The sequence below is a fragment of the Scyliorhinus canicula genome, chromosome 21 (assembly GCF_902713615.1).
Source record: "Scyliorhinus canicula chromosome 21, sScyCan1.1, whole genome shotgun sequence".
Lineage (NCBI taxonomy): Eukaryota > Metazoa > Chordata > Chondrichthyes > Carcharhiniformes > Scyliorhinidae > Scyliorhinus > Scyliorhinus canicula.
This window is the reverse complement of record NC_052166.1, coordinates 35,764,641-35,792,324: the sequence shown is the minus strand read 5'-3', so window position 1 is coordinate 35,792,324 and position 27,684 is coordinate 35,764,641. Positions and strand designations below refer to the sequence as shown.

Genomic DNA, 27,684 nt, shown 5'->3' with positions numbered 1-27,684 from the left:
AGCTCTCACACTGGATAAAGAAATAGCTGTAAATGAAAAGGCCCCACAAAAGGTCTTTCCTTCGATAATCCCCATTGGGATGGACAGCCTACTGAAATTTACTGAATTGAAAGGGGCGACGCTGCAAGAGGTGGGAGAGCCCTCACATTTTTCTTTCTTTCTCCCTTTCTGCAGCCACAGAGTTGACAGTGGGGAAAGTCTACGCAGCTCTGATGATTTTTGATTACTACAAGCAGAACAAAAGTAAAAGAATGCAGCAACAGCAGCCTGGCAGCTTGTCACAGGTAACGAGACTGAGCTATAAACCCACGCACAATTATAACCCTGCTGCTTCTAATTTCCATAATACAGGAAGTTCCCTAAATATCTTGTATGACTTTTCAAAATGCAAGTTTACATATTCCAGAATATACTGGCTACTTGACATCTCTCTCTCTCATTGCATGGAGTTTTCAACATTTGTTAACGTCTCGCCCTGCTAGCTGTTTAATGAGACCATTACTTTAGCCCGATGGAGATAGGTTTGGTCGTAATTAGTCCTTCCCAACAACCTCAGCAATGAACTCCACCAATTACATGTAACTTTTGTTGGTCGTTATGCTATTCCCATTAATGTTACGTTTCTGTGATCACTGTACAATGTAAATGATGTCTTAACTGCTCAAACTCTCCCATTTTAGACTACTTTGCATGGATTAGTGCAGCAGTATAACATGTCTGCTTCAAGCCCTTGCTACGAAAAAATCCGTAACAAACAGAATGGTTGACTATGTGTGCAAGTGTATCTATATATGCTTGTGTACGTATGTGTTACTCTCGTCTTACATTGGGCCAGCTTTATTTTTCACAAGAGGAGGGAATGTATTGAGGGCATTTTTCATCTACATTATTCGAGTAGGGACTTGGCAGAGGGCATTGCCCACCCATTGTAAAGCACGCCTGACTTTCACCCCATTTAAACCAATGCATTGAAAATCAGGCAGGTTGTAAAAGCAGTCAAGCTATGCTGCCAGGTAGCCACTCACGCAGTCAGTTGAAAATAGCACCTTGTTTCTGAAACTGGCGAATGAGCAAATGGCAGGAGTGGGGTCGTCCTTGGTATATATTTTCTGGTTGGAGTGCATCATCGAGCCACAGGGTATTTTTCACTCGGTATGTCCTTTTCTTATTTTTGTCCAAATTAAAAAAGAATTGCCTTCCCTGATTTCTGAGGTAAATTTTGAACAAGTAAAAGGTTTGTGTTTTGGAAGAATACTTAGAGAGGTTGGGAGTCTGGAGGCCGCTGTGCTTTTCAGATACAGGACTGAATTTCTGTTTGGCTGTGGAGGTGTGTTTCTGTTTGCAAAAGACCAAATATTTGACCATGATCTGGATGAGGTTGGATAGCATTCATGGGTGCAGCTTGCGAATCGCGAAATGGCCCAACTCACAATTCGAGACCCAAAGTTGAGAATTCATCCCACAATCTCCATCCAGCGTTTACCACAATTTTGTTTTATTCTGCACTTGTCTCCATTCATTTTTGACTCCCCTACCAGTTAACATTCTATTCTATAAATATATTGGAAGGCTAGCTCCAAGGACTCTACCATTGGGCAGTGGTGGAAAAATGGCCAGGGGATGGATTATTTGGCCGTGCCCACTGCCGCAAGACCACCAGGGACGGGATGCAGACCATCTAAACGTCCATTGATCTGGAGTGGGAATTTCCAGTTGCCGGGTGGGCGAGGCTGAAGAATCCTGCCCAGGATGTTATTTTCTTTTTTAAAAAATTTATTTCTAATTAACGAACAATTTATCACGGCAAAATCCACCTACCCTGCACATCTTTGATTGTGGGGGTGTGACCCACGTAAACATGGAGACAATGTGAAAACTCCACACAGACAGTGACCCAGGGTCGGGATCGAACCCGGGTACTTGGTGCCGCGAGGCAGCAGTGCCAGCCACCGTGCCACCCTCGGATGTTATGTTCTAAAAATGTGTTGATAGCAGAGCCAAGGAATCACGATTCCTTCACTGGACATCAGAAAACAAAATGTCCGATGCAACCATGAGACCACAAGAGGGAGCAAATCTCTCTTCGAGCAGATCACTCGAGATTTGACCCTTATCACAAGGATTGTAACGTGCGCTCATTTATTTATATCCCTCCGTTAAAATATATGAACATTTCATATTTGCTTATTTATGAATACAAGGCAAGTGTAAAATAAAATGCCAATCCTTAGTTTAGCTTAGAAGAATCTGTGAAACCACTTTACAAGTTGCCATCCCATCTGTACACTGGCTGGCCTCTCATTTGTATTTTTGCCGGCTTACTTTCACTGCTGTGTGGGTCATCCCCCACTGGAAGGAAGAGTTGATGTGTGTTTAGTGAGTGAATGTGTCAGGGAGGCAACTAAACACAAGATTCAGGGTCGCCATCTGTACACTGTTTGTACTCATACTGTAGCATAAATGATATAACCGCAATGTGGTGTGAATTTGTAATTGTTTATATGTTCAGTGGAACTACTGTCATTGGCTTGCAACAGTAGCCTATTGCTTCAGTGCAAGCATGCGTACATCACCCCATCACCATTTTATGTCCTCCTTCATGCTCGTGTCAGATTCTCTTCAATTCTTTTGCATGCCATTTTGTGCTGCCTGAGATCCTTGGCACCTTCCACCTTCACTTCACCATCACCCCTCTCTCTCTCTAGCCTGCACCAGGCCTCTGCTCTCCTCTGCACTTTTCCTTGTCTGTCGAGCTGCTTCCTCCCAGACTGCCATCTCTCTCTCTCTCTCCTGACTACCAATAGTCACCATGATGAAGCTGAGGCCTGATATTGGGTACAGTGTCACACGCTTGCTATCAGGCCTGTGTTACTCATGTTGGGCTCAAAGACAGGTATTTGCCACAAATGAGCAAAGGCTTTCTCTTAATTTTTTTCCTTCAATTTTTTTTTGATATGAAAAACCCATAATTGAGCACAAAGGAAAATAAGTTGGAAAGTGCTGTTTCCCTCAAAAATAGTTTACCACCACATGACAGCTGACTAGGTACTCTTTTTCGGTTATGTAATCAGGTGCCATTTTGTGGTGCAATTTTCAGTGAATGACCAATTGCCATCCTTCTTTATGTATGTGAGATTGAAGGGCTTAAAAAGCCCAGAAGGAGAGTTCTCACTGTACGGCATTTACAGTACATTATTGTATGGCCTTGTACATTTCCATGCAATTGGAATTATCTAGCGGTGGGGTCCACCAACGAAACAGTCTCCTCAGATTTTTGCCTTTTCATTTTGCTTGTACCTTTTTTTTTTGGTTTGCATCCATAAGTCCCTTTCATTCCCGACCTGCGATGTATTATCTTTCACACAGACTCGAACATCGTTCTTTCAGCGCATGGTGGGAGCTTTGACACCCACGCAGGAAGAGCCCCCCTCCCTCAACAACACACAGTCCATTTCTCACCCGATGAACAAGAATGCACTCAACAATGGCGGTAACATGTAAGTATTTGAAATTTCTGTTCAATGTCTTGATGTATCTCAGACTTGCTCAACACTGCCATCTCCGCTTATGGAATAAGTTACAAGGGGTAAGGTATCCATGGATTCACTGAATACTTTGGGGAGATTGATGGATTATGGTGAGATGGTGCTGGGTAGATCTGCCCAGAAGAGTTCACCATGTTGGGACCAATGGCTTTTATTTGTTCTGAAACTAATTGATGTTCCTCTAATGGGCAGCACGGTAGCATGGTGGTTAGCATAAATGCTTCACAGCTCCAGGGTCCCAGGTTCGATTCCCGGCTGGGTCACTGTCTGTGCGGAGTCTGCACGTCCTCCCCGTGTGTGCGTGGGTTTCCTCCGGGTGCTCCGGTTTCCTCCCACAGTCCAAAGATGTGCGGGTTAGGTGGATTGGCCATGCTAAATTGCCTGTAGTGTCCTAAAAAAGTAAGGTTAAGGGGGGGTTGTTGGGTTACGGGTATAGGGTGGATATGTGGGTTTCAGTAGGGTGATCATTGCTCGGCACAACATCGAGGGCCGAAGGGCCTGTTCTGTGCTGTACTGTTCTATGTAATCAGTGAGAGATTAATTACTCACAAACTCTTGTTGAGCTGGGCAATTAGAGTTCTGCTGTAGCTCATATGTGCTTTGATGCAGAGTCTCTTTCATGGAATAGAGTTTGTGGCGTCCCAAGTTACATGCTTTGAAACTTGACTGAAATCATTCATCATTCTTGTCAATTTCTATCCTAAGTTATCAAAAGTTTTGAATGTTAAGGTTCATTCTTCGAGTAATATGTTGAAGCATCAGACAAGGTAAAAATGTATTGTTTTCAAAGGCAAAAGTAGAACTTCTTACGTATGGTTTGTTTTTCTCTCTACCTTTTGATTAATCACACACCACACAAATTCCCCTGGCAATGAAGGTGGATTGATAGTCTGCTGTCGGAGCTACTCTTGAGTTAACTTCCCTTTCACCCTGTTCATTTGAACTGAAATTGTGAAGCACCAACCCAAATCCTTGTCTACCACTTCAGTGTTTCATTTTGTTGCTGCACCAATGTATCATTTCATGCCCTGTTGATAAATATTATGTAGGCGTCTCTTTGAAAATCCTCTGTGAAATAGGTAATTAAATGACTTCCAACTGTGCCACCATATTCTAATGCAGTGGAAATTCTCGAGCATATTGAAACAAAGTATTGTCGCATTTGTAAGTCCAAATATATTTTAAAAATTGCTGATAAAAATACATTTTTGTCGCTCAACGTGATCGGACAACCTTGCTCGAAAGTAAACTAAAAGAGACGCTTTGCTGGACTGGTGTAAGAACGATGAGCTGCCACATCCTATACATGACCAGGTTCATCTTCATGGCTCTGTGTATGTAAGGGTTGCCCATGACACACAAAAGTGATGTCCCTTTACGCCCGATCTTATCTATGATTGGTTATGCACAGCATAAATGGCCAAATGGTTGGGCAAATTATTACAACCAGTTTTGAGCCGGTTTTCCATACACACAGTAAAGGATTCCTTCACGTTTGTGAACACCGCAGCAATACTGTGTCTATGTGTTCATTTGACATTGCTGGCCTACTCACCTATGTTCCATTTGAGGAAACCAAAGATAATTGCGCTGCTGCAGCAATATATTACCGTGATCTAAACCCACCGCCATTGTATGAATCAATATTCATTAAGTTTATCAGCTCAGCAACTCACCCAGTTGAGTTCACCATTGAGATGATGCTACCATGGGATCTCCTCTAGGCCCAGTTCGCGCAAACATTTTTGTTGGGTTCTATTGGAAATGTGCCTTCAATGGAATGACACCTAACCTCCTGTCCCTTGCATATTTCCAATATGGGGATGATACCGTTGCTATATTTAAATCCACAGCTGCATGTAATAATTTCCTGACATATCCTAATGGGCTCCTTCCTGTGCTCAAATTGACCTTTGAAATGGAGTGTTCAAATGAACTCCCTTTCCTTAACATACTAGTTATGTTAAAGCTGCCTGGGATCTTTCTCCAAGGTCTACTACAAGCTTACCTTCACTGTTCAATAAACGCGAAGGGATTCTTACAGTTCCACGCACTATAAAATAGGTCTTATCAGCAACCTTGTAAATTGTACCTTCTAAACAGCAACCAGAGCGGGCAGCACGGTAGCATTGTGGATAGCACAATCGCTTCACAGCTCCAGGGTCCCAGGTTCGATTCCGGCTTGGGTCACTGTCTGTGCGGAGTCTGCACATCCTCCCTGTGTGTGCGTGGGTTTCCTCCGGGTGCTCCGGTTTCCTCCCACAGTCCAACAATGTGCAGGTTAGGTGGATTGGCCGTGATAAAATTGCCCTTAGTGTCCAAAATTGCCCTTAATGTTGGGTGGGGTTACTGGGTTATGGGGATAGGGTGGAGGTGTTAACCTTGGGTAGGGTACTCTTTCCAGGAGCCGGTGCAGACTCGATGGGCCGAATGGCCTCCTTCTGCACTGTAAAGTCTATGTAATTCTATGTAATTCTATGTAATTCTATGGAAATAGGACTCAAGCCACTTGCACTCCATGCAAGCTTAATGCTGAACTAGGATGCATAAAAGGCTTCCTGTTGGTTAATGGCTGCTCTAATCATATTAATTCACACTGTATATCCCATAAACTCATGAAAGGGCCTAAGGCCATTTGGTGCTGCAAAGTGTCCAGTGTACCTCAGATTACCTTGGAAGGGCAAGGTATTTCAAAACATTTGAGTAGCAGGTGAAGCCACCATTCAGTAGTAGAATGAGTGGTTTTCACCAGTAATAGGATGCTACCATCAAGCTAAAGCGATGTCCTCCCCGTCACATAAACAAGGAATATGATAAATGAATTTTAGTGTCAATGTGATGCTAGGTATGTAGGTTGCATGGCCCAAAGACTGGTGGATCATATCAAACAGAATGTCCCTTCTGCTGCTTGCAACAGGAAAGCCCGTGCTTGAAAAACTCAAACACTGTCAAAATGAGATGTGATTCTGAGACTGGACAACGTTTGCTAAATAATCCTTGGTGTGCCAAGAATTACGCTGACAATCAATTCAAGATTGTTAGTCGGGCTCACAATGTGGCGCATATGCGTGTACTGTAAGATACATATATTAATACACGGGGCCCTGTTCTTTGCAGACAGAAAGAACATGTTCCCATATTGCACCTGTTTTAGCTGAATAAAGCAAGTGACCGCCATTTGTCGGTTCATTCCGCAGTGCAATGCCTTGACCAATCAGAGTCACATTGCCAAGTTTAAGTTTCAAACAATATTTGGTATTTAACTGTCAGCACCATCAACTGGTGCATTCTCCATGGCAACGCCTCTGCCAATCAGAATCCACTTGCCAACCAATTAGCACTCTTTTCTCATGTAGTATACACCTGTTGTTTCCCCTGACATTGGCATTCTTGCGAGTTGTCCTGATTAGTGCAAGAAGAAAAACATTAACAAAAAAAAGCTCTTTTTTTCCCAGAAATATTCAAGTTCTGTATTACCAAACGCCGATATATGTCATGAATTTTATATCACAAGTAATTTGAGGTTTATGTCACAAGCAACACACTGTTGCTGGTGACATACATTTACCGATGCAACTTTTAATATTGTGCCAGAGCAATGATCAGATACAACTTTTGAATTGTACTATTTTGATCACTGCTATTTTCAATGTGAGTTATAACCATGTCATTGTGGCTTGCCATGGTAATCAGGATTCGGAGCCTCTTTATTGCGGTTGCTTTGTTTTTGTGCTACAAATAGAGTTCTGTGAATTGGCAGCAGCCAACAGTTAGAGGAAAATGGAATACTGGATGCCCAAGTGTTTTTCTTGCATCTCTAATATCCTTTTACTTTTGCTAGTAATAAACATTGGCAGACGACTGTGAAAATAATAACACCTGTGTTTGCTAATAGCAATTGTGCCATTAGAACAGTCGGTGCTCTCTCACTAACACAGCCAGAATCAATGTGTTAAACACTAACTTCCAAAAATGGCTAGCACAGGGCCATGCCAGATGCTAAAATACAAAATATCTGAACCAAGAATCCAATGTGCCTGCTGATTTTAATAAAGGTGGGACAAGGGACAGGTGACCAATTCTCTCTCAAAAAGTGAGTTCATTTAAATGACGTAATGAGGCTGCCTGCCTTCATTCTAACAGTCATTCTATTTTAAACTAATTTTGGCTGAGTTTTGCAGGCCTGGGGAGAACCAGCAGCTGAAAGGGCTGAATCCATATGTTGAGGGGGGTCGCACGGTGGCACAGTGGTAGGCACTACTGCCTCACACCACCAGAGACCTGGAGTTTGCACATTCTTCACATGTCCGCGTGGGTTTCCTCCGGCTGCTCTAGTTTACTGTCAAAAGATGAGCAGGTTAGCTGGATGCCATGATAAATTGCCCCTAGGTGGGGTTGCGGGGATAGGATGGGGCTTGGGCCTAGGCAGGATGTTCTTTCAGAGGGTTGGTGCAGAGTTGATAGGCCGAATGTCCTCCTTCTGCACTGTAGGGACTCTATGATTCTGTGATTAAGTGTATTTACAGCACTGCTTGTGAGCCAGGAGGAGCAGGAGCTTTCCCTCCATAAGAAACAAGCTACCAAGTAAATCCACAGCCTCCACTCTCTCCCCGCGCCCGAGGAAATAAATTTGCTCCCTCACGACCAGCGTAAGAGCTACCCGCCCCTGCTGCCACTCTCGCACTGGACCTCACAGATCTCACTCACTTTCCCAAAACACCCACCTGATCTCGTAGGCTTTGGCCTTGTGAAGTAGGGTTCCTGTCCAAAAGGGCCCAGCCTGTCAAGGTTGTTTTGGGTAAAAGCCAAACAGAAAAAAGCAACCGCACATCAGTTCCCTTGCGCGGATCCCGCCCCCAGACTCCAGACTGATATCTCTGGTTGAGACAGTCCAGCACAATTAATCATTCTTTTAAGAGTAAGATTTTTGGCTTCATTCTCCTCTTACTTTGGATGCCAAATACATTTCACATTAATCTACTTTGATGCACAATTTTCCAAATTTGATATTTGTTGAAGGACTTTAGTTAAATGGCCTCACTGATAGACAAGAAATTTGTATATTCACGTCAAATATTAATCCTTTCACTGATCGTGACTCAATGTCATAAATCATGTGAAAGCAATTTTTATTGAAAAATGTATTTATATAACAACGAACAGCAATAAAATACCAACAATAACAATAACAGTCATAAACATTTGCCCAACCTCAATGAACAAAACATATTAACAAATTAAATTAACACAATATTAAGTTAAATAACCATAGAAAAAATAGAAAAAATAAAGAACACCCTCCTTCCCCCTCCCCCCCCCCCCCCCCCCCCCCCTCCCCTGAGTGTCATAATATACATCCAGGTATATGATGGCGTGCAGACAGGCAGTGATTGACACACAGGATGACCAGTAAGCACACAGAACACAGCAGCTAATCACCAGACAGGACACGACCACTATAAAGCCAGAGGGCACCGGTTTTCCAGCTCTCTCGGGATCCAGCCTCTGAGACAGTCAGAGCTCATGAGCAGCAACTAGTACAAACACCATGTGGTAGTCAGTCAGTCTGGTCAGGTTAGCCTCAGGTCTCCAGTCAAGTCAGCATAGTGTCAACCCACAGTCAAGCATGTATTATAGTTAGTTGATCAATAAAATCGTGTTGCATTTCTTCAAGTGTTGGAAGCCTGTCTCTCTCCACACTGCATCAAATGCAGTCCAGGTAGACCCAGCTTACCCAACACGTCACCAAGATATTGCAGAAGAATTAATGACAGGTCTTTTTAAGCAAGGTTGAAAACAGAATTTAGTCAATCGCCATATATTTTTATTGCAATATCACTGTGCATTCAAATTTGAATGTGTTGTTCAAATACTGAACACTCTTCGCATCCAAACTTAGTGCTACGTCACGGGCAGCTAGGTAGCACAAGTGAATAGCACTGTGGCTTCACAGCGCCAGGGTCCCAGGTTCGATTCCCGGCTGTGTCCCTGTCTGTGCGGAATCTGCACGTTCTACCCGTGTCAACTTGGGTTTCTGCCGGGTGCTCCGGTTTCCTCCCACAATACAAAGACGTGCAGGTTAGGTGGATTGGCCATGATGAATTGCCCTTAGTGACCAAAAAGGTTAGGAGGGGGGTTATTGGGTTACGGGGATAGGGTGGAAGTGAGGGCTTAAGTGGGTCGGTGCAGACCCGATGGGCCGAATGGCCTCCTTCTGCACTGTATGTTCCATGTTCTCTGTACCTGTTTCCATTCTGATTCTAAAGAGCCGATTATTGACACAGCTCTTCTGTCTGACTGTGACAATTATATTCGTCTTGATAGACCATACAAACTCTATCCTCATTTCATTATCCTTCGCCTGGGATGAGTATTTTGAATGTCTTAGAATTGTGCACGAGAGTGTGTGTGCCCCGAAAATAAAGACATTTTTAGCACAAAAATGCCTGGAGATTAGTTCCCGGTCAGGTTATAACGGACAGCATGTTTTTTTACCAGTGTGGTCTGTGCTGTGGTAATTATATTTCCTATCATTTAGTTTGTACCAAGGCGGACTCAAAGAATCCTCACCCTGGTTGCGGGCCCAGGAGGCATTTAATGAGTCTAAACTGCGAATGCCTGAACGTAGTCAAGCAGATGAAACTCCGGTTATCCAAAGCAGCCCTCAGGTATGAATTTAATATTTAACATGCAAGATAATTGCATAGCTCAGTTAATAATTCCCAATGACAGCTGTGAGTGAATGTGGGCTGACATTATGGGTTTGATTCTCAGGCATCCCAGCCGCGTGTTTCTCGTTGGCGGGAGTTGGCTCGCTGTTCGCTGGTAGCAGGATTCTCAGTTCCCACCGCTGTCAATAGCATTCCCATTGAAGCTGTCCCACACCACCGGGAAACGAGACCAGAGAATCCCGCTGCAAGCCAACAGCCAGAGAATTCCAGCCTATATCTAAAGCTCACATTTGCTGGCTGTTATATTTGCTTCCGTAAGGTGCATCTTGTTTACATGATGCGCGTGAAAGATACAGGACTTTGTGAACCTAATGTGGATGAGGCTTGCGTTGTTCTGTAATGGAGATCAAAAATGGCGTGTTGGATTTTGCTGAATAAACATTCTGCACTATGGATAAGTAGACGATAGGTTGCATCTTGTAAGTTGTGTAGAGAGCATCCATTGATCACGATATTGCCTCCCCACAACCCCCCCCCAACATGCCCAGCTCATTTTATGCAATAAGGTGGCAAGGTGACACAGTGGTTAGCACTATTCGCTCACAGTGCCAGGGATCTGGGTTAAATGCCAGCCTTGGGTCACTGTTTTTACTTTCTCCCCAAGTCTGCGTGGGTTTCCTCCGGGTGCTCCAGTTTCCTCCCACAGACCAAAGATGTACAGGTTAGATGGATTGGCCATGATGAAATTTCCCTTTAGTTGACAGGAATGTGCACCTTAGGTTATGGAGTTACGGAGACGTAACTAGAGTGGGCTAGAGTGCTCCATTGAAGGGTTGACGCAGACTCGATTGGCAAAATGGTCTCCTTCTGCACTGTACTGTAGGGATTCTATGATTCAAAAAGGTACTTCCACAAGGCACAACCATCTCAACTGTCCAGCTTTCATGGCATAAACAAATAAATATGCAGTCTTCATTGCTGGATGGACAGGAAATACTTGGTGGATTATGATCTGAAGATCTGGAATTTTAGAATTGTAATTTTAAAAAGGTTGAGTTGGATCAACAAACAACATCCTGGGGATTACCATTGATCAGAAACTGAACTGCATTAGCCATATCAATACTGTGGCTACCAGGGCAGGTCAAAGGATAGGAATCCTACAGCGATTGACTCCCCTCTTGACCTCCCAAAGCTTGTCTACTATCTGCAAGGCACAAGTGAAATGAAAAAATGAAAATCGCTTATTGTCACGAGTAGGCTTCAATGAAGTTACTGTGAAAAGCCCCTAGTCGCCACATTCCAGCGCCTGTCCGGGGAGGCTTTCCTGGATGAGTGCAGCTCCAAAAACACTCAAGGAGCTCGACACCATCCATGACAAAGCAACCCATTTGATTGCTCCCCCTTCCACAAACATTCAAGCCCTCCACCATCGATAAACAATGGCAGCCGTGTGTACCATCTAGAAGATGCAGTGCAGTAACTCAACAAGGGTCCTTAGACAGCACCTTCCAAACACATGACCACTACCATCTGGAATCACAAGAGCAGCATATACCTGGGCACCCCACCACCAGGAGGTTCCCCTCCGAATCACACACCATCCTGACTTGGAAATATATCGCTGTTCCTTCTCTGTCACTGTGGCAAAATTCTTGAACTCCCTCCCTAAAATGAGCGGCATGGTAGCATAGTAATAGCACTGTTGCTTCACAGCACCAGGGACCTGGGTTCGATTCCCAGCTTGGGTCACTGTCTGTGCGGAGTCTGCTCGTTCTCCCTATCACTGCGTGGGTTCCTCCAGGCGCTCTGATTTCTTCCCACTAGTCCCAAAAGACGTGCTGTTGGGTGAATTGGATATTCTAAATTCTCCCTCAGTGTACCCGAACAGGCGCTGTAGTGTGGCGACTAGGGGATTTTCACAGTGACTTCATTGCAGTGTTAATGTGAGCCCACTTGTGACACTAATAAAGATTATTACAATGGGTGTACTTACACCTCAGATACTGCAGCGGTTCAAGAAGGCAACTCACCACCACCTTCTGAAGGGCAACTAAGGTTTGGCAATAAATGCTGGCCTAACCAGCAATGCCAACATCCTGTAAATTAATTTTAAAAAAAACAAATAATTTGAAAGATATAACCTGATAAATTATCCTTATAATTAGAGGCTTCGATTTAGTAATAAGTGGATTAATTCCATATTTAATTTCCAAGCCCAGGTTGACTCGGGGAGAAAGTAAAAACACAGTGACCCAAGGCTGGAATTGAACCCAGATCCCTGGCACTGTGAGCGAATAGTGCTAACCACTGTGTCAGCTTGTTACATAAAGTGAGCTGGGCATGTTGGGGGGGGGGGGGGGGGGGGGGGGGGGGGGGGGGGGTTTGCGGGGAGGCAATATCATGAACAATGGATGCTCTCTACACAACTTACAAGAATTTGGATCTTTTATTGTTGTGTTTTGAAACGTTTCTTACCCTCAGAGTGATTTGTCCCCATCTAAAGGTTTCCAGGAGCTGCCCTTAGTGAATTTCAAAATAAAGCCGATCCATTTCATATTTGTCTAACATCCATTGTTTCTGTCTCTATTGCCCAGAAAACTTTCTATTGGTGATCCACCTGTAACAAAAAAAGTCTGAATTTTACAAATGGCTGTGATTGTATTTTCAGTCGGCATTTGTTGAATTTAAAGTTCCTTGACCAGAAATGTTAACTCTGTTTCTCTGTCTGTAAATGTTGCCTGACCAGCTGAATGTTTCTAGCATTGTTTGTTTTTCGTTCCCATTACCAGCATTTGCAGTATTGCTTTTCAAAGAGTGTATACCTTGATGTTCTTGTCATTGAGAAGTTGAATAATTCCTGTGCAAAAAGGAGATTTGCTGGATTTTAATAATTTCTCCATGTAGACTGCCTATGTGTTTAACCAGAGCTTTAATCTCAATGAGCAGCAAAATTATGATGAATTGAATTGAATAGAAGGGAGCTGATATCCACTTGCTCTTGCACAGGCTGTGGAGATGAGAGAGATAGGGTATGATTTGAATCAGCTCGATCAGCCGGGTCTGGAGAGCCAAGGACGTGCAGCGTCTATGCCTCGACTGACCGCAGAGACCCAGGTAAGTGATTCACCAAAAAACAGAAACGCATATTAAGGTTTTGAATGATGTCAGTGTGCTTGGAGTGTTTTGATGTAGGTGCAGAGTCTACATGAATCCCGACTTGGAGAGATATTGAGCAGAGACAAGGGCGTCACAAAATGCCAATGGGATTTAGATAGGTCTACAGGAGAGAGGGAGAGGGGGTGCGTGAGAAGAGGCACACTAAATATATGAGAGAAAGGCTGGGACTAACCAAAGGAAAAGCTATAAACCTTGTGAAGTTCTACTAAGATTGCATTGGAATCCCCTTTCACCACATCCTGAGAGCAAGGAATATTAAATAATTGACTGCTAATTCTATTTGTGTATAATATAAAGCCTGCTCACTATGCTCAATGTTGTTTTCTAAGTCAGACTTCGGGTGGGATTCTTTGGCTCTGCCCGGCCGCCCACCCGAAATTCCCGCCCTGACCTTTTCATGGTCCTCGTCCTGTCCATGGCGATCTTACGGTAGACGCGGCTGAAGATTCTAGCCCTTTGTTTCTTACAATTTTTTGATGGATATCTTTACCAAATTTGTTTTAGCCATTATTATTAATTTTTGCTTTCATATTCTAGCTAACCAATTTTGAGCTGAATTTGAATAATGCAGCTCTTTATAATAGTATTTTGTAATAGTAACCCAGCTAATCCAATGGAAATATTGACAATTCCCGAAATCATTTTCAATCAGCTTATGAAAGACCTCTTGCCTCGGCAGTTATACTTAATTTGCTGTAAACCACTTCTAAACATTGCACTGAGCGTTCATGTGAGTTAACTTAACAAGTGTAAAGTTGAACTGCAATCGGAAATGAGAGGTAATCAGACAGTAGAAGTGAAGCCAAAGAGAGCCAGAATCATTCACAAGTTTTCACTGAACCCCTCCAAACCACTAAGTATAAACCCCCTGCAAAAGATTAAAAATAAATCACTTCACACCTTCTGCGTGTGATGAAGCCCATACTTTGGTCCAGGGTATTCATCAGGAATCAACGTCTTGTGTTTTCCGATGCAATTGGTATTTTCAGGACTTGTTCATTTTTCAATTACTAATCATTACACTGAGATTTTTGGCCAGTATTCATTCCAGTCTGAAAGCAATATTACCTGTGCTTAATAATGCCCTGGTTGCTATTCATTGTGTTTGGAGAATTGGCTGTTTATATTTGTCATTGGTTTAACTGTCAGCTTTCAATCACAGTCCCTGTTGCTTATTCATTCGTTCATCCAGACTGATAAATATCATTTGATGTAACCAAAAACCGACTTGCTAGTTATTTTGAGCTCAATTGCTGTAACATTTCATAATTTTTCTGTGCTTTGTCTTTCCCGTCCCAACCAACATTTGATTCATCAATCCTTCCCATCATTCCTTAATCCGACTTCTTACTTCACCGACTTGTCTTTCCTCTGTTCTGTTTTACTCTCCTATCTATCTTTCTCCATTGACACCATAACTTCCCCGTATCTACTTTTGTGTGGTGTCTTGACATTTTGGGTTGATCTGTTTGGCTTTCATAAATATCCATGGTGTTTTGGTTTGCTACGCTTTTTCTCTGTTTCCACTGGATCCCCGTCCAAACTTCCTCTAACCTCACCCTACCCTGTGAATGCTGTGCTGTGGGCTGCTTCAATGTGTCGTCTCACTCGGCGCTTGGCTGAAGAAATCATCTCGATCATCTGGGAGTGTCCTTGCAGTATGTAACATGTATTAATTATGTCCACATTATTTTGCTACGCATCTTCAGGTATTTGAATGAAGCCCCACATACACTTGTTTTGCTGGGAATAGTGGACTTAATTTCTACTTGGTGTATGGCCCAGTCCTGTAGCGATATTCGTAGCTTTGGGTACTGGGAGGAGTTCCTCCTTCTGAAGGATGGATTGAGTTGAGGAAACTCGTAACTGTGCCACTGAGAAGTTGCTACATTGTAAAGAGAACTGCTGCTAGCCCTTCCCTCTATGTATTGCACTTATTAATAAAGTTGAATGCTGTGGCTACCAAACCTAATATACGTGCAAGGAATCAAAAATGATCAGAGGACTTAGGAGCAGGACTAGGTCATTCCACCCTTTGCGTCTTCTCTGCCATTCGGTAAGATCATGGCCAATCTGGTGGTGGTCCCAACTCCACTCTCCTGCCTGTTCCCGATAATCCTTGACTCCCTAGTCTATCACTTCTACAAAGAAGCCAAAGGCAGTTTATCAGCTAAGATCTTCTTTCTCCATGTTGACTGATTATTGTGCAGGTTATCCTGAGGTTTACACCTGATCATCCCAACCCCAGGTCACTGTCCGTGTGGAGTTTGCACATTTTCCCCGTGTCTGAGTGGGTCTCACCCCCTCAACTCAAAGATGTGCAGGGTAGGTGGATTAGCCACGCTAAATTGCCCGTTAATTAGAAATTATTTTTAAATAATGTGACATTAAGAAGATGCTATCAGCGGGACAGCAGAGTTTTTATTTTACTGTAACAGCAATGTGTCTCTGATATATTCAGACATTCTAACTTTCTGAGGTGTTGTACCCTTTTTTGTGTAGCCAATTCCAGACACAAGCCCCATGAAACGTTCTGTGTCTACGCTGACACCACAGCGATCTCATGGAATGCACTTGCCTGATTACTCTCTGGAGCGTGTTATCCCGGAACGAATGCCTCATCATCACCACCACCATCAACATCGCTGTCATCGGAGAAAAGAGAAAAAGCAACGGTCACTTGAGAGGTCTCCCAGCAGACACGCTGATGGAGAAACAGGTCTGAAAATTGACAATTCGCGGCTTTTCTTTTTTGGTCATTTTTAATTCATTTCCTGAAGCGTGGGTTCGTTAAAGGCGGGAGGTTTTAATACGGTGGAATGGGACACTTTATCTTGTCAGCATCAGATGTTTGCATCAAACATTCCCTGGAAGGGCAGCACGGTGGCCTAGTGGTTAGCACAACCGCCTCACGGCGCTGAGGTCCCAGGTTCGATCCCGGCTCTGGGTCACTGTCCGTGTGGAGTTTGCACATTCTCCCCGTGTCTGCGTGGGTTTCGCCCCCACAACCCAAAAATGTGCAGAGTAGGTGGATTGGCCAAGCTAAATTGCCCCCTTAATTGGAAAAAATAATTGGATAATCTAAAATTTAAAAAAAAAAAAAAAAAAACATTCCCTGGCTGGTATAGTACTGTTAGTTGGAGAGGAAAGTTCAGTTCACTTTGCCCTCGCAACGTGTTGCAGTCCCAATACCAGAAAAACAGCTCCCACTGCACCACAGCTGTTGCTTTCCCAATGACATCATGTACTCGGTAACATTTTTAAACCATTTTTATTACCCCCATGGGCTCGATGTTGGAATTGACTATAATAATAATCTTTATTGTCACAAGTAGGCTTACATTAACACTGCAATGAATTTACTGTGAAACGCCCCTAGTCGCCACATTTTGACGCCTGTTCAGGTACACTGCGGGAGAATTCAGAATGTCCAAATTACCGAACAGCACGTATTTCAGGACTTGTGCATGAAACTGGAGCAACGGGAGGAAACCCACGCAGACACGGGAGAATGTACAGACCCCACAGAGACAGTGACCCAAGTCAGGAATCAAATCTGGGACCCTGGAGCTGAGAAGCAACAAAGCTACCCACTGTGTTAATGTGCTGTCCACAAAGACTGCATGAAGAGCTACATTAAAACTGTCCAAAACTAATTTCAGATAGGGTCATTATAGGCAGTAGTCAGAGGACGCCATCTCTTTGCATTAGATTCAAATCCACTCCATCTTTGCTTTCCACCTTTCTTAACAAATGGACATGATTTGGAGACTTCCTTCTCGCAGATAGATCTTCTTGCCAGGTGAAGCCAGGCAGACATTTGGGGCGGAATTCTCCCCCCCCACACTGGGTGGGAGAATCGCTGGGGCGCCGAGCGAGTCCTGCAATGCTGCCCCGGCACCCGCACGCGATTCTCCCACCCGCACCAAACCGGCGTGGCAAGATTCACAGCTGGCCACTGGGAGAATCGCCGCTCGCCGTTTATAATGGGCGAGCGGTGATTCTCTGGCCCCGATGGGCTGAGCGGCCTGCCCAACACGACAGGTTCCCGCCGGCGCTGTCCACACCAGGTCGCTGCCGGCGGGAACAGCACGGGGACGCTGGGGGGATGGCCTGTGTGGGGGGGGGTTCCTGCACCGGGGGGGGGGGGCCTCAAACGGGGTCTGGCCCACGATCGGTGCCAACCGATCGGCGGGCCGGCCTCTCTGAAGGAGGAGCTCCTTTCCTCCATCGCCCCGTAAGATCCATCTGACATCTTCTTGCGGGACGGCTGCGGGGAGGACGGCAACCGGAGGCGCATGCACGGGTTGGCACCGGCCAGCCTGCGCATGCACGGGTTGGCACCGGCCAGCCTGCGCATGCACGGGTTGGCACCGGCCAGCCTGCGCATGCACGGGTTGGCACCGGCCAGCCTGCGCATGCACGGGTTGGCACCGGCCAGCCTGCGCATGCGCGGGTGACGTCATTTACATGGCGCCAGCCACGTCATTTACGCGGCGCCGCTTTTACTTGGTGCCAAGGACTGACGCGCGTAAATGACGCGGCGCCGCTCCTAGCCCCCTGGGGGCGGGAGAATAGGGGTCTGGGAGCGGCCTCCAACGCCGGAGTGAAACACTCCGGTTTTCACTTCGGCATCGGGACTTAGTCTCCCGATGGGAGAATTGCGCCCTTGGTTTCTTCAGTCAAATCGCAGCAACAGCAACAAAAGCTAACATTTAAAAAATCTATTTACCAGCCTTAATTTGAATGACAATGGTTCTCATAACAGCTGATTGATATGAGAATAACTTTTGGAAAGTAGTATACAGACGTGATCGTTGGCGTGTATAAAATAACTCCTTAGAGAACATCTTATAGGTGGATTTTCTCTAATGATTACCCATGCTGATGTGGATTGTGTGTCACGTTTTGTTCATACACCTCTCCAGGTTATCTTAAGGTTTTGTTTTCCTCTGTGTTGGATGTCATACTGAAATTAGACAAGCCTTTTGCTAACTCCTCATTAGATATGACTAGAAATGTAATATATTCCACCAGTGTGTGTCTGGTACACTCTTAGCAAGCTAAATAAACAAATTCTAAAAGTGAAGTAATCTATGTAAAATATGCTGTCCAAGAATGTTTTGATGAGGATAATACTATTACTAAAATTATATTAACTTATAGAATGGTAGGTTGTGAAGGCTGACATTGCGTTTCTAATTGCAAATATGAACAAGTTATTCATTACCCTCTACTTCAAAAAGTAATCCTACCCATGCATTGCAATGTGGACAGAATTGATACACGTCACCACCAGTCTCCCCGATTTTGCACTTGGCAGTTCCCAGTTTGTTGTGCCATCACAGAGATGTGCCGATTGAAGGTTGAATGCTTCCACTTTCACGGGGGAGGAGATGTGCAAATGATAACGCAGAAAATGTTGCACAGTTTTCCTGCTGTGGTGAATGTACATCATGTAATTCACACTGTATAGTATTGTGTCCTTGTGGGCTCTGTCTGTGAGCCGTTGCGCAGCTCTGCCCACAGGGGGAGATGAGGAACTTGTACAGGGCTCCACCCTTGGCTCCGCCCATGGCTCCGCCAATGGCCCCTCCCACTACCGGAAGTATAAAGTGCTGCAGCCTTGTGAGTCTGCCCTCAGTTCTTCTGGTCGCAGGCAGGCTCAGTTGTAAGTCTATTAAAGGCACAGTTTACTTCTTATCGTGTCTCGAGTGAATTGTTGGTCACATCACATGCTCCCTCAGGAACAAGTCTCTGTGCTCAGCAGATGTGGCTCCAGCATTTGTCGATCACTTTTTTGAAGCGCTGGATCAGAACATGGGCGAAATTCTCCGACCCCCCAGCAGGGTCGGAGAATCGCCTGGGGCTGCCGAAAATCCCGCCCCCGCTGTGGCAGAGATTCTCCGCCACCCAGGAAGTGGCGGCGGCGGGAATCACGCCACTCCGATCGGAGAGGCCCCTGCGGTGATTCTCCGGCCCGGATGGGCCGAAGTCCCGCCGCTGGGAGGCCTCTCCCGCCGCCGAGATTTGAACCACCTCTGGAACGGCGGGATCAGCGGCGCGAGCGGGCCCCGGGGTCCTGGGGGGTGCGGGGGGCGATCGCACGGTGGCCTGGCCCGCGATCGGGGCCCCCCGCTCAGACTCCGGGCCAGTGCCCTGGGTGCACTATTTCTCCTCCGTGGCCGCCACGGCCTCCGCCATGGCAGAAGCGGAAGAGAATCCCACATCGCGCATTCGCCGGCAGTGACGTCAGCGGCCAGCTGCCGCTGACGTCACTGCCGGCGCATGCGCCGACCGCCGAAAGCCTTTCGGCCAGCCCCGCTGCCGGGGGCGCCGGTTTTTTGCACCAGTCTTCTGGTGCCAACCGCTCCGGCACGGGGCTGGCCCCCAAAGGTGGGGAGAATTCCCCACCTTTGGGGAGGCCCGGCCCCTGAGTGGTTGGCGCCACTCCCCTACGCCGGGACCCTCCGTCACGCCGGGTAGGGGAGAATCCCGCCCCATTTGTGGAGGAGAAATCATGAGAATTGTGTGTCGTGGGTTCGTAACTCAAAGTTACAGGTTGGGGGGAAACCTTCCCTCATTGCATCTCCCCATAACTGGTTCATCTTAGTTAGAACGGTCAATTTTATACCTTTGCAGAAATAAAGAAACAGAGAGCCTTTTATTTATGTAGCATCAAGACATCCGAAAAGGCTTTACAGCCAATGAAATGCTTTCGAAATGGAGGGCTGGAATCTCCGGTCCCCCAGCCGCATGTTTCTTGGCAGCATGCCGTTCGCTGCCGGCGGGATTCCCACTGCTTGTCAATGGGATTTCCCATTGAAGCTACCCCTTGCTGCTGGGGGTACGCTGCCTGTGGGAAGAGAGAATCCCAATGGCCGGAGAATTCCGGTGGGAGTGTAGGAAATGTGACTGACAATGTGCACATGGCAAGCTCCCACTAATATCAAGTTGATGATTACCAGCTAATTTGTATTCCTGCTGCTAGCTGAAGGATAAATAAGGCCAGGGACACCAGAGCGTTCTCTTCTTTTAAATAGTGTCATTTTACGGAGCAAATGAGGCCTTGGTTTAACATGCTGTTTAAAAGACAGATGCAGGAATGCTCATTTATTAATACCCAAAACTATAGGAAGGCTACAACTTTAAATGGATAATGTTTCTATTTTTCGTCACACATTCTGCCTGTGGTATTTATGAACACTGTTTGTTGAAGAACGAAGGTCTCACTTACATGCATGTAATCCAATCTACTCTATCTAATCATTTTGCTTGTAGACCAAATGGATGACCTCAGTTCTGCAGCTCGCCAAAAGGATCAATCGTCAAAGGAGCGTGTGCGAGGTAGGTCACAGGAGCGGAAATCTCCATCCTCCAATGAGAAGCAGCGTTACTACTCCTGCGACCGATATGGCAGTCGGGAACCCCCACAACCCAAATCAACTGATGACAGTCGGTCAACATCGCCTAGTGCAGTTCCAGATCACAGCCTCCACAGACAGGTGAGAATAAATCAGCCTTTGTCAGTGGATCGTACTGGCAACTGTAAATTTGAATTAAACTTTAATTTACGTGAGCTGGGGAAAAAAGCAATTATTTTTTTAAAATCATCTGTTAGAAGTTACTGACATAGTCAGGTGTTGGCGCAGTCTTATCAGAACTTGGCAAATTGTCAGGCTCAGACTGAAAACTGGTGTGTAATTCTCCAATTACAAGGTTTATTTCCAAATATCGAGCCTCCTAGAGAAAATGAAATGAGTGGGTGTGTCTTATGCTATCACACAGGTGGGGTGGGGCCTCATAGCCCAGGCAACCGGCTCAACAGAGGTTGAGGCATTAACCCTTATCACAGAGCTATCAGAAGATATTCCCCCCCCCCCCCCCCCCACATCCCTCACCCATCCGCAGTTCATATTCCTCGCCGACATCCCCCCTGAACCCAACGTTCTTCGCCAACACTGCACCATATCCCCCTGACAATCCTTGTTGGCATTCCACCTGCACTGCAAAAGTATCACTGGCACTCCCCAAACTCCCGCCCCCTTCCCAGTGTTTGCTCTCCACCCCCCCTCACACATAAATGTAATGTAATCTTTATTAGTGTCATAAGTAGGCTTACATTAACACTGCAATGAAGTTACTGTGGAAGTCCCCTAATCGCCACGCTCCGGCCCTGTTCGGGTTCACTGAGGGAGAATTCAGAATGTCCAATTCATCTAACAGCACGTCTTTCAAAACTTGTGGAGAAAACAGGGAGCACCCGGAGGATACCGAAGCAGACACGGGAGAACATACAGACTCCCCACAGACAGTGACCCAAACCGGGAATCAAACCAGGGTCCCTGCTACTATGAAGCAACAATGCTAACCACTGTGCTGCCGTGCCACCCATGCACTCCATCGCAAGGGGCTCCCACGAGGATCCAACAATGGCAGTGCCAACCTATGGTAACATGGCCTGCAGGGTCGGTGAGTAAGTGCGAGGGAGTGTCAGTGAACATGAGGGAGAGTTGGTGAGTGAGAGGGTCAATGGGTGCGAGGGAGGTTTGGTGAGTGTGGGGGAGGGTCGGTGAGTGTGGGGGTCTGTGAGTGTAAGGGAGCGTCAGCGAGCATGAGGGTGTGTCAGCGAGCAAGACAGAGGTTCGGCATGCGTGAGGTGGGGTCAGCGAGCGTAAAGGAGGGTCAACCCAGGGGGGGCAAGCGAGAGGGTGCATCAACAAATAAGAGGGCGGGTCGATGAATGAGACAAAGGGTCAATGGGTAAGAGAGGAAGTGAGCAGGAGGATTGGCAACCAGGAAGGACAGGGAGTGGGTGAATCAGTCAGCAGGAGTGTCAGGGAGCAGGAGGGAGGCAGCAAGCAGCAGGTAAGTAGAAAGAGTCAATAAGTTTTTAAGAGTTAGTAAGAGGATTCTTGGACCAGTTAGGTTCAATGCAACCAATACGTTTTTACTCTAAAAATCACAGGTCAAGAGTGCAACCAACGCTATTGCATGTTTTTTTCTGGGAAGGTGATTTTTGTTTAGCAAGCTGTTTTTAGGAACACATTAGATAACGAGAGATGACAGTAAAGTAATTAAAGAAGAGAAAGAGACTATGTACTTAACATAAATATTATAATATCTATCATTTGTTGCCTAACGTTTAACAAAATGAAAGGCGACAACCAACATCAGTCAGAAGACAAGTAAGTAGTGTATAAGGAGTAGTAGAAACGTTGTGCTCACTTTCCAGGTGAATCCCGTTTTTATGAAATGGGTCGGGACCGAGTTCAATCCAGAAAAAAGTATTTTCTTTCAAACTGGTACTGTGTCGCAAAATAATCAGAGAACAGTGATACAGTCAGACAAAAAGGCAAATTTGGTTCACAGTGCAGGACTATACAAAAGAACAGAGGAATCAGCAAACAATTAAATAAAATCATTTTCTCAAGAGAACGCTTCAGTCTGACTGAAAAAATAAACCAAAATAACACTCACTGTCATTCTGTAAAACCGGCATTTCCGGTGAATTATTATTACACGATGGCACAGTGGTTAGCAGTGCTGCCTCACAGCCCCGGGGACCCAGGTTCAATTCCGGTCTTGGGTGACTGACTGACTGTGTGGAGTTTGCACATTCTTCCTGTGTCTGTGTGGGTTTTCTTCCGGTGCTCTAGTTTCCTCCCAAAGGCTAAAGATGTGCAGTTTAGATGGACTGGCCTTGCTATTCTTTGGAGTTTAGAAGAGTGAGAGGGGATCTCATAGAAACTTACAAACTTCTAACAGGATTCGACAGGGTAGATTCAGAAAGAATGTTCCAGATGGTGGGGGAGTCCTGAACAAGGGGTCATAGTTTGAGGATAAGGGGTCTTTTAGGACTGGGGTGAGGAGAGATTTCTTTACCTTGAGAGTGGTGTGCTGTGGAATTCGCCAACACAGAAAGTAGTTGAGGCCAAAATATTTCAAGAAGGAATTAGATATAGCTCTTGGGGCTAAAGGGATCAAGGGATATGGAGGGGGGAGGGGGGGGGGGAGGATCAGAATATTGAACTGGATGATCAGCCATGATCATAATGAATGGTGGAGCAGGCTCAAAGTGCTGAATGGCCTCCTCCTACTCCTATTTTCTATGTTTTTATGTAAATTGCTGCTTTTGTGTCAAAAGGTTACGGCGGTAGAGTAGGGAAGTAGGCCTGGGAGGGTTAGTGCAGACTTGATGGGCCAAATGGCCTCCTTCTGCTATGATTAAAAATTTCCAATATCATATTGGCCCTTGCTATTTTTCTCGTGTGCCTTTGTGTGTGCAAAATATTTTGCTCTCCTATTTCAAACCATGCCAGTTCTGTGCCACCCATTTAGCTCTCTTAATTTGCCATAACATCTTAAAATTCTTGCACTATTTCACGCTTTCCTGATGGTATCCCTGCCTTTGATAAACTTAAGTGCATCCAAAACTCTGCTGCCCAGGTTTTAACTTACACCAAGTTACATTTCGCTCTCACCCCTCTGCTCGCTGGCATACATTGGCTCATGATCAAGCAACGCCATTACTTTAAGGTGCCTTGCTTTTGAATGCCGTAATGGCTTCACACCTCCCTAACTCTGTAATCTTCTCCAGTCCTACCATGCTCCGATACCTGCATTCATTGTGGTTTCAATCTTGTAAACCTTCTCTGAAACATCTCCAACGCATTTACATCCTTCCTTAAATATGGAGAACAAAACATCAGAGTATTCGAGACCTGGGGCGGGATTCTCCGCAAACCGACGGGGCGGGCCACTCCGGTGCCGAGGAGTTTCTGAACCACTCCGACGTCAGGCCGCCCTGAAGGTGCAGATTCCTCCGCAGCTTCAGGGGCTAGGCTGGCAGCGGACTGTTTGGCGCTGTGCCAGCTAGCATGGAAGGGCTTGGTGCCATGCCAACCGGCGCCGAAGTGCCTCCGCTGGCCGGCGCGAGTTTGGCGCATGCGCGGGAGCGCCAGCATGTGCTGGCGTCATCCCAGCACACGCACAGGGGGGTTCTTCTCCTCACCGGCCATGGCGGAGGTTGACAGCGGCCGGTGCGGAGGGAAAGAGTGCTCCCATGGCACAGGCCCTCCCACGGATCGGCGGACCCCCATCGTGGGCCAGGCCACCGTGGGGGCACCCCCCAGGGCCAGATCCCCATGCACCCCCCCCCCCAGATCCCCATGCACCCCCCCCCCCCCCCCCCCCCCGAGGACTCTGCAGGCCGCTCCTGGAGCCAGGTCCCGCGAGTAAAGACATGAAGACATGTTGTGATTGACGCCGGCGCGACCCGCCGAAAACGGGTGGCCACTCGGCCCATCGCTGCCGGAGAATCTCCGGTGCGGCTGCTGCCAGCGGCTTCCGACCGGCGCGGTGCGATTCCCGTCCCCGCCAAAACCCCGACACCGGAGAATTCTGCAGCCGGCGGGGGCGGGATTCACGCCTCTCCCTGGCGATTCTCCGACCCGGCGGGGGGGTCGGAGAATTCCGGCCAATGCTCTGCCTATCTTCACCCCCGGTTGAAGTTTACAGGTAAATTCCCTACCCCAAATGGTGCTCAGACATTGATTGTATTCAAGGGAGCATGGTAGCATGGCGGTTAGCATAAATGCTTCACAGCTCCAGGGTCCCAGGTTCGATTCCCGGGGGTCACTGTCTGTGCGGAGTCTGCACGTCCTCCCCGTGTGTGCGTGGGTTTCCTCCGGGTGCTCCAGTTTCCTCCCACAGTCCAAAGATGTGCGGGTTAGGTGGATTGGCCATGCTAAATTGCCCGTAGTGTCCTAATAGTAAGGTTAAGGGGGGGGAGTTGTTGTGTTACGGGTATAGGGTGGATACGTGGGTTTGAGTAGGGTGATCATGGCTCGGCACAACATCGAGGGCCGAAGGGCCTGTTCTGTGCTGTACTGTTCTATGTTCTAAGGCTGAGATCAAAGGATTATAGGGATTGGGCAGGAAAGTAAAGTTGAGGTATAGAATCCACCAGCATCCTATTAAATGACGGAGCAAGGTTGTGGAGCCATATGACATACTCCTAATGCGATTTCTTCAGTTTCTTACACCATTTTGTTGTACATATGCCTTTATATTCATCGATGTGTAGCATGTACACCTTACTTAAAGTCACAGCAGTGTTTTCACTAATAGGAACAAGTAGTGTGACATTTTAAGGCATCTTTATAGGCGTTTATTTATTGCCTCAGTGTTGCACAGAAAAGAATGTACTGCATTTTAACAATTTCCATTTAATGGAAGTAACATTGTTAAAATATGATTTTAATGTATCAATTGCTCATTTAAATTGTCTTTAATGAATATTCTTTAAATACTGCAGCACTGAAATCTCTGTTGTATTCCCTCAACTGCCTACCTCTGCACTCTTCCTATTTACCAACACCTTCTAGGGTTTTATCTTGTATGCTTAATGCTTAATACTACTAATTATTTACCTACTTTCTCAACAGTTGATTTTGCCACTCACGATAATCATTTTTCCCCCAATTCTCTCTGCATCTCTGTGTATTTTGCCTCATCCTTTACTTTCTGGTGCTCATCTGCACGTTTCATCTTGTTTCTTCTTTCATGTGACTTTGTGTCCTTTTCTGTTGACATTTTTTATTGTTTTCCGTGTGTCTGTTCTTTTGTTTTTTGAATTGCTTTGTTCCAATTTTCATCCAGGGCAGTGGTTCGGTTAACGGCAGCCCTCTGCAGTCAGTCTCTGGCTCCAGTACCCCGTGTCGTGGTCGCCGGCAGCTTCCGCAGACACCTCTAACACCGCGCCCCAGCGTCACATACAAAACTGCAAACTCCTCTCCGACTCAGTTTAGCAACATGCACGGCGTCTTACCCCCAACTCCCCCAGGGAGACTCAGTCGTGGACGGTCAGAGCACAACACTCTGCTGCGCAGCGAGTCCCAGAACCACCCTTACACTAGCAGCGAGAGCAGACAATCGATGGTGATGCGTATTGGATCGGACCCTTACTTGGGACACCGTGAAAGTTGCAACAGTGACGGCCAGACACTGCCAGAAGAGACTCTGACCTTTGAGGTGGCTGTTGCCACGACTACGGGCAGGTCCCCAAGGACTTCTTGCGTCTCATCCTTTACATCTCAATCTCACCAAAGCCGCAGAGTCCCGAACGGTTACCACTGCAACCTGGGCATGAGCACGGGCCCTGGGTCAGGAGTAGGAGAGCGGAAATATTATCGTGAAACAGATGAAGATGATTGGTGCTAGCGTGCCAGTCCAAGCGAGACTCTAACAGATTATGCATTAATATGATGAGTTTTATCATCTGCAGGGTGTTCTGTCAGAGCTCAGAGTGTATATTAATCAATATGCAGCATTCATGGGGATTTAGAAACTGGAAATTGTTCCAGAAATCTAATTTTTTTTTTGTAAAAGAGTTGCTTCAGCTTGTTTATGCACTGAATTTGCAAGTGAAGAATCGTTCACTTGGAGTGAAGAAAACAAAAGACTGTTTCATTCTTGAAAACATCTGTTTTTCTATCTTTCCCTACATTGGCTATTTCAGAAAACGACAGATGCCAAATTTATTTACAAATACATACTTAACAGTGGAAAAAAAACCTGATGAAATACAGTAGCCTGCTCTCGTGAAACACTGGGGCAAGAGGTGTATGAGATTACCTCTTCACGAAACAGGTTGTGAGATGGTGGCTCTATTTTGTCACAGACTTTGAATACCAGAGGGGGAAGAAACGCAAAAGGGTGGGGGGAGGGTGGGTGTGGAACGGGGGGTGGGGGGGGGGGGGGTGGGGAATAAGATATTTTAATGCATATCGAGAGACTAACAAAGACAGCAAAATCTTTTAATTGTAGGACTTTGATGTTAATAACAGAGATAAATAATGTCTTGAATGGAGCCAGTAAACAAATTCTGCTCTCATACTGCACCATGTCTCCATATGTCTCTGCATTGTTCTCATCTACACCTAGAACCTCTGCAACATGTTCACTTTTAAGTTGTGGAGTTGTCGGCACCATTTTCTTCAGGTCCAGAGGCCTTTCAGCGCGTCTGCTTTTCACACTCTGTTAAATAGTTCTGGCAATTTGTTTATTTTTCTAATTTATTTTTTGCTTTCCCCCCCCCCCATCCCCAACCACTGTCATGATAAATGAAATGTGATCCGTGATCCTGGTTTTATTAAATCGACAGTGGCTAAGCCTTACGAAATGAATGAAAATGAAAGTCGCTTATTGTCACGAATAGGCTTCAAATGAAGTTACTGTGAAAAGCCCATAGTCGCCACATTCCGGCGCCTGTTCGGGGAGGCTGG

At 46.0% G+C, this 27,684-nt stretch overlaps 1 protein-coding gene across 13 annotated transcripts in view; it reads left to right on the top strand.

The window, feature by feature from the left end:
• Positions 1–26,823, top strand: part of cacna1ba (calcium channel, voltage-dependent, N type, alpha 1B subunit, a) — a 739,085-nt gene extending 712,262 nt beyond the window's left edge. For 11 of the 13 annotated variants that reach the window (XM_038781850.1, XM_038781861.1, XM_038781863.1 and 8 more), the window contains 7 exons: positions 175–284; positions 3,367–3,497; positions 10,084–10,213; positions 13,226–13,333; positions 15,899–16,115; positions 20,678–20,901; positions 26,060–26,823. In XM_038781850.1, the coding sequence (XP_038637778.1) occupies positions 175–284; positions 3,367–3,497; positions 10,084–10,213; positions 13,226–13,333; positions 15,899–16,115; positions 20,678–20,901; positions 26,060–26,620 (1,481 nt within the window). In that variant the 3' untranslated portion in view covers positions 26,621–26,823. The remainder of the gene's footprint in view (positions 1–174; positions 285–3,366; positions 3,498–10,083; positions 10,214–13,225; positions 13,334–15,898; positions 16,116–20,677; positions 20,902–26,059) is intronic. The other 2 variants (XM_038781854.1, XM_038781859.1) reach the window with 2 other exon arrangements.
• Positions 26,824–27,684: the final 861 nt, after the last annotated feature.